The sequence below is a fragment of the Carcharhinus amblyrhynchos genome, chromosome 5 (genome assembly GCF_965287045.1).
Source record: "Carcharhinus amblyrhynchos chromosome 5, sCarAmb.v2.hapA, whole genome shotgun sequence".
NCBI lineage: Eukaryota > Metazoa > Chordata > Chondrichthyes > Carcharhiniformes > Carcharhinidae > Carcharhinus > Carcharhinus amblyrhynchos.
This window is the reverse complement of record NC_137328.1, coordinates 5,401,550-5,412,303: the sequence shown is the minus strand read 5'-3', so window position 1 is coordinate 5,412,303 and position 10,754 is coordinate 5,401,550. Positions and strand designations below refer to the sequence as shown.

Below are 10,754 nucleotides of genomic sequence, written 5' to 3'. Positions count from 1 at the left end.
CCTGAGGGAGTGCGAGGCCTCTCTCCCCCTCTCCATGACTGGGACCCCGGGCTGGATTAGTGAGTGAGGCCGGAGTGGACCAAGCCTTGACCGGAGAGGAGCGGGACCTGAACTCGGGAGTGTGAGAGGGGCCGGAGCCCGCGGAGTTTGATGCTGAAGAGTTTATTGATTGATTGATTGGACTGTGAGGGGTTTCTCCCTCTCTCCCGGCCATGAATAACCTGTCTCTCAGCGAGCTCTGCTGCCTCTTCTGCTGCCCCCCGTGCCCGGGACGGATAGCCTCCAAGCTGGCCTTCCTGCCGCCCGAGCCCACGTACGCGTTGCTGGCGGACGAGGCGGGCGGCCGCTGGAGCCTACACCTGTCGGAGCGGGCCGACTGGCAGTACTCGCAGCGGGAGAAGGACTCCATCGAGGCCTTCCAGACCCGCACCAGCCGCGGCAACCGGGTGGCCTGTATGTTCATCCGCTGCTCGCCCAGCGCCCGCTTCACCCTGCTCTTCTCGCATGGCAACGCCGTGGACCTGGGCCAGATGAGCAGCTTCTACATCGGCCTGGGCTCCCGCATCAACTGCAACGTCTTCTCCTACGACTACTCGGGTTACGGCGCCAGCTCCGGGAAACCCTCCGAGAAAAACCTCTACGCCGATGTGGACGCGGCTTGGCAAGCCCTGAGGACCAGGTAGGCGCCTGTACAGCCTTCCCCATAGAAGCATGAGACCATTCAGCCCATCAAAGCCCCCTTTCACACACACTCGAGGCCATTCAGCCCATTAAGTCCCCCAATACACGAGGCAGTTAAGCCCATCAAGTCCTCCCCCACCACGTACATGAGGCTATTCAGCCCCCCCACCCACCGGGGGCCATTTGCCCATCCAATTTATTTATTGGTGTCGGAAGTGGGCTTACGTTAACACTGCAATGAAGCCACTTGTGAAAATTCCCGAGTCACCACACTCCGGCACCTGTTGGGTACACTGTGGGTGAATTTATCATGCCCATTGCACACCTGAGGTAACAAAAGGGTTTCAACTCGGATTACTAAAAGATGTTACCCACCCAATTCTGCATCCGAATCAGAAAAAAGCCCTGCTTTTGATTAGTTAACTGCAGAAAGTGTGGCGTTTTGGGGACAGTACGTGGAATCAAACTTCTAGTAAAAATAGTTTCATCGATTGCATGGAATTGAAGAAAGAGGAAGCATGAAATGAAAGAAAGCAGCAAGGTGAGCTGGCTAAATCAGGAACGCAGTCGAGAAGGGGAATTTAATCTGTGTTTTAAAGTTTATTTATTAGTGTCACAAATAGGCTTACATTAACACAGCAATGAAATTACTGCAGAAATCCCCTAGTCACCAGACTCCAGTGCCTGTTCAGGTACACTGAGGGAGAATTTAGCACAGCCAATGCGCCTAAACCAGCATGTCTTTCTGACTATGGAGGAAACTGAAGCACCTGGAGGAAACTCATGCAGATATGGGGGCGAACATGCAAACTCCACCCAGTCACCCAGGAATCAAACCCATATCCCTGACACTGAATAACAGTGCTAACTATTGTGCTGCCCCTGCATTGTCCATGGTTCAATTATTGTGTAAGTTCAGCATAGTGAAAGATAGACATGAAGAGGTTATGTGGTTGAAGATTGGCCAATATCTTACTAAATGGCGGAGCAGGCTGGAGAGGCCAAATCATAGAATCTCAGCCATGCAGAAGGAGGCCTTTCAGACCATTGAGTCTGCACCAACTCTCCAAAAGAATATCTTTTTTCGGGCCCTTAACCCCACTGTACCCCTTAACATTGAGCTTTTACCATGGTTACTCCATCTAACCTACACTTTTTGAGACACTGAGGAGCAATTTAGCATAGCCAATCCACCTAACCCGCACATCTTTGGACTGGGGGAGGAAACCAGAGCACCTGGAGAAAATCCACGCAGACACAGGAAGAACATGTAAACTCCACACACAGTCACCCAAGGCCAGGATTAAACTCAGGTCCTTGGCTCTGTGAGGCAGAAGTGCTAACCATGGACGAAAAGGGATTGGTTATGGACGAAAAGGGATTGGTTATGGACGAAAAGGGATTGGTTTAGATTAGTGGGTCAATGTTTTTTTTAAAAAATAAGACTGGTCGGCGCAACATTGTGGGCCGAAGGGCCTGTTCCGCGCTGTAATGTTCTATGTTCTGTGTTCTATTGTGTCCCCCCTCCCCCCATTCATCTTTTTGATTCTTGCATGGGATGTGGCATCACTGGCAAATCCAGCATTTGTTGCTTACCCGATACTGCCGTTGAATAGAGTGGCTTGCTTGGCCATGTCATAGGGTCATCAATGCTTACAACACGGAATGAAGCCATTCAGCCCATTGTGGGTCAACAAATACACTAGTCTTATTTTCCAGCGCTTGATCCATAGTCCTGGTGGTTAAGTATCAACCACTTTGCTGTAGGTCTGGAGTCACAGGTAGGCCACACCGGGTAAGGAGATGGGAGATTTCCTTCCCTAAAGGGCATTACGAACAGGATGGGTTTTTACAACAAATGATGAATTCTTTCTGAAACTGTCTTTATATCCTATAATTATTAATTGAATTTAATTCCACCAGCTGCCGTGATGGGATTTGAATTCATGTCCCCGGACTTTGAGCCTGGCCTTTTGGATCACTGCCCAATGACATCATCACTACGCCACCAACCAGCTGATTAAAATTGAAGTTGCTCATTTAAGGATGGGCAGTTTTGTTCCAACAGCTGAGAAGTTCCCTTTGAGCTGCTGAGTAACTTTCCTCTGCTCTTGTTTTTTATTCTTTCACAGAGCATGGGTGTCATTGATTAGGCCATCCTAATTGGCCTTGAGAAGGTAGAGCTGCCTCCTTGAGTTAAAGTTAATTTATTAGTCACAAGTAGGCTTACATTAATACTACAATGGAGTTACTGTGAAAATCTCCTAGTGGCCACACCCAGTGCCTGTTCGGGTACACTGAGGGAGAATCAAGCATGGCCAATCCATTTGACCAGTATGTCTTTTGGACTGTAGGAGGAAACGGGAGGGCCCACAGGAAACCCATGCAGACACAGGGAGGATGTGCAAACTCCATATGGACAGTGACCCAAGCCAGGAATTGAACTTGCTGCCCTGGTGCTATGAGGCAGCCGTACTAATCACTGTGCCACCCTGCTGCTCTGTGGTTCTGCTGCTGTTGTTCTGTGTTCCTATCCAACTAATCCTGCTGCACCATTCTGTTCTGAGAGAGACCATTGACTTGAAACATGAGTGCTCTGTCTGTCTCTTTCCGCATACACTGAGCGTTTTTTATTTTACATTTCCAGCAGCCGTGGTATGGATAGTCTTTGGTTTGATTTATTATTGTCACATGTATTAGCATACAGTGAAAAGTATTATTTCTTGCACACTATACAGACAAAGTATACCATTCGTAGAGAAAGAAAGGAGAGACTGCAGAATGTAGTGTTACGGTCGTAGTTAGGGTGTAGAGAAAGATCAACTGAATGCAAGGTAAGTCCATTCAAAAGTCTGACAGTAGCAGGGAAGAAGTTGTTCTTGAGTCGGTTGGTATATGACCTCAGACTTCTGTATGTTTTTCCCGACGGGAGAAGAGAGAATGCCCAGGGTGCGTGGAATCCTTAATAATGCTGGCTGCTTTGCCGAGGCAGCAAGAAGTGTAGACAGTCAATGGATGAGAGGCTGGTTTGCGTGATAGATTGGACTGCATTCACTACTTTTGTAGTTCCTTGCAGGTCTTGGGCAGAGAGGAGACATACCAAGAATGCTTTCTGTGTGCATCTGTAAAAGTGGGTGAGAGTCATAGCTGACGTGCCAAATTTCCTTCGTCTTATGAGAAAGTAGAGGCGTTGGTGGGGCTTTCTTAACTATAGTGTTGGCATGGGGTGGGGGGGGGGGGGGCGGGGGAGGACCAGGACAGGTTGTTGATGATCTGGATGCCTACAAACTTGAAGCTCTCAACCTTTCTATTTTGTGTCTGTTGATATAGACAGGGCCATGTTCTCCTTTAAGCTTCCTGAAGTCGATGAAATCCTTCATTTTGTTGACATTGAGGGAGAGATTATTGTTGCCACAACAGTTCACCAGATTCCAGTTTGCACTGCCATTTCTCATCTCACTGCATGTTTCCCCTTCATGTATCCATCCAGTTTGAAAGTTTCCAATGACTTTATTAAATGTCAATGACCTTGTTAAATGTATTATCTATTAATACTTTGTTTCAAACTTTTTTTGCTTTTGCCCATCTCCCTGCCACCACCTACCCAGTGGAACACTTTCTCGTTGCTGTTGCCTTACAGGTTATGATTTACGTAGATAATTTTGCACTCAGTTTCGTTATCGGTGTAATATCAGAATTGAGGCTTTCGCATCCATTTTCTGTAATCAGGAGAGTTGCTGTAAACATTTGTTTTGCAAATCTTCTAAGGAAAATGTCTTTCTTTGAGCTGTTGGGAATTGAACATGTGATCGTGGCAGGCATTTTGGGATAGTACCACAGAGTTCTGGCAGCATGGACAGGAAATTGATTGGGAGGTAGAGGCGGTGAGTGGGCGGCACAGTAGCACAGTGGTTAGTGCTGCTGCTTCACAGCTCCAGGGTCCTGGGTTCGATTCCCGGCTTGGGTCACTGTCTGTGTGGTGTTTGCACATTCTTCTCGTGTCTGCCTGGGTTTCTTCTGGGTACTCCGGTTTCCTCCCACAGTCCAAAGATGTGCGAGCTAGGTTGATTGACCGTGCTAAGAAATAGCCCCTTAGTGTCCAGGGATGCGTAGGTTAGAGGGATTAGTGAGTATGATTTGTAGGCATATGGGTTAAGGCCTGGGTGGGATTGTGTTCTGTGCAGACTCAGTGGGCCGAAGGGCCTCTTTCTGCACTGTAGGGTTCTATAATTCTATTTAAAAAAAAAAGATATTTACAGAGATTAGCAGGATGAGACAAGTGTTGCTCCCAAAGCAAGGTTTCAGCTTTTCCCTGTATTTATGACTTTGTTTGAGTCCCAGCTCGGGTCTTGATGGCCATGGAAGGTGTGATCATAATGTAGTCAATCCGATTGCTTATCAGCCTCTAAATTCTTCAGTGCACCTGTTGAAAGGCAGTAAAAGTGGGAGAGTTTCCTGCTCAGCCACACTTCAGAAGGTAAGGACAAACACTACAGTACTTTGCCAAATGTAATCATGAAGCGACCCATTAGAAGTCCATGCCTGCCAATGCTGCCTTAGGGCATGCTACCTGAAGGAGGAGGATCAATGAGTTCAAAGAGGAACATAAAGGGTTGAATAGCACAGTTTTACAGATGACACCAAGCTGGGAAAGAGACTTGCATTCCTACTGCTCCTTTCACAATGGGATGCCCCCCGCCCCCAATACTTTCCCAACTGATGAAGTGATGAACTACGCTTTAGAGTATGATTGCCACGCTTCCAACAACAACAAACAATTTGCATGCAGCAAGCTCAAATAAGATAGTGTGATTGTGACCAAAATAATCAGTGAGAATGACCAAATTTAGGTGAACACATATTGGCCGGAAGCTCCATAGAGCTGTTCACATCGTGAAGAGGAATCATTTATGTCCATTTGACATGATGGCTTGAACATCTCATTCCAATTGTAGGAAACCTAGTACACTGTACAGGTTAGAGCAGGAAGTTACAAAGGGCATCGGCAGATCAAGCCTATCAAAGATTTTGTAGCAAAACACTTGTAAAACAGTGGCAGGTTTGGACAGAATCAGCATGGATTTATGAAAGGGAAATCATGCTTGACAAATCTTCGCAGAAGTAATTCGTAATTAAGTGAGGTGGGCAAAACTGTGAGAAGTGGAGGTCAATATTGGTAGTATGAAATCATTCATTTTGCATCCAAGAAATATAAGACAACACATTTCTAAGCGGTAAGAAGCTAAAAACTGGAAAAGAACAGAGATTTGGATGTTCCATGCATCCAGGTACAAATAACAATCAGAAGGACTACTGCAATGTTGGTCTTGAACTCATGAAAATTGGAATATAATGGGATGTTCTGCATTTGTTATATAGAGTCTTGGTCAGATTGTGTTCCTAGAAACATGGAAAATAGGAGTCAGGGGAGGTTACTCAGCCCTTCAAGCCTGCTCTGCCATTCATTGTGATCATGGCTGATCATCAAATTCAATAGCCTGATCTCTTCCCCCCCTCATATCCTTTGATTTCCCCTTTGCTCCAAGAGCTATATCTAACTGAATCTTGAAAACATACAATAGTTTGGCCTCAACTACTTTCTGTGGTAGCGAATCCCACGGGCCGACCACTCACTCACTCTCTGGGTGAAGAAATTTCTCCTCATCTCTGTCCTAAACCATCTACCCTGTACCTTCAGACTGTGACCCCTGGTCTGGACATCCCCACCATCGGGAACATCCTTCTTGCATCTACCCTGTCTAGCTCTGTTAGAATTGTATAGGCTTCTATGAGATCCTCATTCATCTGATCTCCAGCAAATACAATCATAACTGATCCAACCTCTCCCCATACTTCAGTCCCGCCACCCCAGGACTCACTCTGGTAAACCTTCTGGAAAAAGACCTGTTTATCCTTAATCTTTGCTTTCTGTCTGTCAACCTGTACTCCATTCTTCAGAATACACTACCCCCAGTCCCATGCACTTTGATTTGATGCATTTATCTCTTATATGGGACTTCATTGAAACCCTTTCCTCTGGCTCCCTCTCATCAATTCTACTAATTACTTCCTTGAATATTTCTAGTAGATTTATCAAGCATAATATCCCTTTCATAAATCCATACTGATTCTGTCCAATCCTGCCACTGTTTTCAAAGTTGTTTTGCTATAAAATCTTTGATAATGCATTCTAGAATTTCCCTCATTACTGACTTTAGGCTTACTGGTCCATAATTCCATGTTTTCTCTCTACCTACCTACATTAGCTACCCTCCAATCCGAAGGAACTGTTCCAAAGTCTTTAGAACCTTGGAAAATTACCACCAATGCATCCACTATTTCTCAGGCCCCTTCCTCAAGTACTCTGGGATGTTGATTGATCTTCAATCCCAATGTCATTTTTCTACTAATACTGACTTCAGTTTGTCCCTCTTTCTAAATTCTGTGATCCCCAATATTTTTGGTATTGTATTTGTATCCTGCATTGTGAGGATAGAGCCAAGTATGTATTCAGTTGGTCAGCCATTTCTTTGTTCCCATTATAAATTCTCCTGTTTCTGACTGGCATCCCTGTAAGGAACTTACATTTGTCTTCAATCTTTCTCTCCTCACGTAGTTGTAGAAACTTGTACAGTCAGCTTTTATGTTCTCCACAACCTTACTCTATACACTATTTTCCCCTTCTTAATCAGATCCTTGGACCCTCCATTACTGAATTGTAAACTGCTTCCAATCCTCAGGTCTGTTGTTTTTCTTAGCCAATTTGAATGCCTTTCCTTTAGATCTAATTTCCCTTTTAAGCCATCGTTTGATCACCTTCCAGTTTTACTTTTGTGCCAGATGGGAATGAACAATTGCTGCAGTTCATGCATGCTCTCCTTGAATGTTTGGCATTGCTTATGTACCTGTCATCCATTTAAGTAACATTTTCTAATCCATCAAAGTCAACTCATATCATTGATATTTCCTTCGTTAAACTTCAGGATCCTCGTCTCCGAATCAACTACATCGCTGTCCATCGTGATTAAAAAAAAATCTTATTATGTTATGGTCGCTCATCCCCAAGGAGTCTCGCACAACAAGATTGCCAATTATTCCTTTCTCATTTCACAATACCCAGTCTAGAATGGCCTGTTCCCTAGTTGGTTTCTCAGTGCACTGGTCCAGAAAACCATCCCATATACACATGGAATTTCACCTCTATGGTATTGAGGCTAATTTGATTTGCCCAATCTATATGCAGATTTAAATCAGCCAAGATGTTCCTTTATCGCATGCCTCACTAATTTCCTATTTAATGTCATTCCCACATCACTATGGTTTGGGAGTCTCTATATTATAACCCCCACTAAAGTTTTTTTGCCCCTTGGTGTTTCTTGGCTCTACCTATATAGATTCCACATTGCTGGAGCTAGTATCCTTCCTCCGTATGTTGTTAAAATCCCCTTTAACCAGCAACGCAACTCCACCACTTTTACCCTTCTGTCTTTCCTTCCTAAATACTGATTACTCCTGAATGTTCAGTTCCTGCCCTGGTCACCCTGTAGCCATGTCTTCATAATCTGTACTACATCATACTGTTTGCATTTATTTGTGTAATTAATTCATTCACTTTATTGCGAATGCTCTGTGCATTAAGGCGCAAAGCCTTTAAGTTTGTCTTTTTAATATTACTGGTCTCAATCCCACTAATTTTCAATGAGGCCCTGATTGAATCTGGTCCTTGGTTTCTCTGCCTATGACTTTTCTTATTCACTTTACTGTCTTTGGTTTTGTCCTTTATTTGCCTTCCTCTGACTCCTTTCAGAGGTTCCCATCCCCCTGCCATTTTAGTTTAAACTTTCCCCAACCCACTGATTAATAAGGAGATCAGGAGTTATGGGGGAATAAGGCAGGAGAATGGGGATGAGAAAAATATCAGTCATGATTAAAAGGCTGAGCAGACTCAATAGGCCGAGTCCCCTAATTCTGCTCCTATGTCTAATGACCTAATGTGGCATTGATATTAATTCTGAGATTGCTACTTTGAGGTTTGACTTCTCAACTTTCTTCCCAACTTTCTATATTCCACTTTTAAGACCTCATCCTTTTTTTAACCAATGTATGCCACAATCACTGACTGTTCACCCTTCCCCTCCAGAACGTCCTGTAACTGCTTCCAAGACATCCTTGATCCTAACACCAGGGAGGCAATATTCTATCCTGGAGTTTCATTAATGACCTAGTCCCCTTACTATTGAATCCCTATAAACTATTGCATTCCCATACTTTTTATTCTTCCTTTCTGCAACAGAACAATTGTGGTGTGATGAATTTGGCTGTTGCTACTTTCCCCTGAAAGGTCATTCCCTTTAACAGTGTCCAAAGCAGTGTATCTGTTTTTGAGAAGAATGGCCACAAGAGATGGATCACCTGCTTCACCGTCCTGCTCTGCCTGGTGGTCACCCATTCCCTTCCTGCCTAGGAAATCTGAGCTTGTGGAGTGACCACCTCTCTGTATGTGCTATCCACGATACTCTTTGTTTTGCAAATGCCCCACAGTGTCTCCAGCCACCACTCCAGCTCTGAAAACCAGGCTTCCAAGAGCTGTAGCTGGAGGCACTTCCGGCATGTGGGCTAGCCCCGGATGCAGGAAATGTTCCCAATTGGAGCATGAGGTGCACACTATAGCTTGGAGCTCTGTCATGACTTACCCCTTTCACTTAAACCTTTGGCAGATCCTTGATGTTAGATTATATCCAATTCTCTAGAAGTCTTTCTTGATCCTTGTTACTCCCTACTATAACCCTGACAAATTATAAACCACAAAATGACCTCTGAAACTATGTGATGAAAGTATTAAATGCTTACCCACTACTTACCAATCAGTTCTGTCCCTCGTGTCCTAGAACATAAGAATTAGGAGCAGGAGTAGGCCATCTGGCCCCTGAGCCTGCTCTGCCATTCAATAAGATCATGGTTGATCTTTTCGTGGACTCAGCTCCACTTGCCCGCTCACCATAACCCTTAATTCCTTTACTGTTCAAAAATTTATGTATCCTTGCCTCTACTACTGCAGCAGGGCGGGATGACTCTGAAGATTTAAAAGTTAGAAAGTGAGGAGAAAAAGCACCTCTTTCTCCTCTGTGCCAAATTCCCAATCGACTCCAAATTTCTAATACCCACACACACTGAATGTGCCTCAGTTCTGGGCAGTATGGTGCAGGAAGGAAATCTTGGCCTTGGAGAGGGTGCAATGTAGATTCTTCAGAATGATGCTGGGGCTGGAAGGGTTAACTTAACAATGGTAGTTTGCATAAATATGCATTCCCTGGAGTATAAAGTGTAGCTAATTATATAAAATTTACAGTATAGAAACTAGAAAATTACATAAAATTTACAGTATAGAAACTAGGCAATGTTGATTTTGCGCTGGAGCCTCCTCCCTGTTTACTTCATTTACCCTCTGAGTAACCTCCCATTCCTCCTTCCTCATGTTTATCTGCTTTTCCTCTTGACTGCATGTGTTCTCTGCTATTCAGCTTTACAATTCCCTGTGGTATTCTCACCACTTTTCTGGATGGTTTCTCCTGAATTTCCTGGATTTATGGTCTGAAGTTTTGGACCCCATCGCAGAAATGACTTCTGTCTGCCTACTTTATCAAATCCCTTACTTTTTAAGATCTCAGTCAGGTCACCCTGCTCTGCCTTCTGTGTTCCAGAGAGAAAGGCCCAGCCTGTTCAATGTTTGATGATGGGTGTAACCTCTATATTCTGATTTCACCCTTGCAATCATTTTCTACTGCTAGTGCTCTATTTTATAACATGATTATCAGAATAAGGTGTAATCTAAGGTGTTTAAAGAGATTCAGTAGGGAGATGCTATCTCCTTTGGTGGGGAGTCCAGAACGGGGAACATGCCTCAAAATTGGAGCAACACAAGAGTTTAAGTTTACTTATTGGTGTCACAAGCAGGCTTATATTAACACTGCAATGAAGTTAGAGAGTGATGTCGGGGTGCACTTTTCCATCCAAGGGTAGTGGAAATCTGGAATGCTTTCTCCAAAAAGATCTGCTTGAATTAGAGAGTCCTT

The 10,754-nt window shown here is 44.4% G+C and overlaps 1 protein-coding gene across 1 annotated transcript in view; it reads left to right on the top strand.

Moving 5' to 3' along the window:
- Window positions 1-204: 204 nt before the first annotated feature.
- Window positions 205-10,754, top strand: part of LOC145342860 (alpha/beta hydrolase domain-containing protein 17B) — a 67,657-nt gene continuing 57,107 nt past the window's right edge. The window contains exon 1 of the mRNA XM_080188391.1: window positions 205-679. Within this exon, the coding sequence (XP_080044517.1) occupies window positions 213-679 (467 nt within the window). The 5' untranslated portion in view covers window positions 205-212. The remainder of the gene's footprint in view (window positions 680-10,754) is intronic.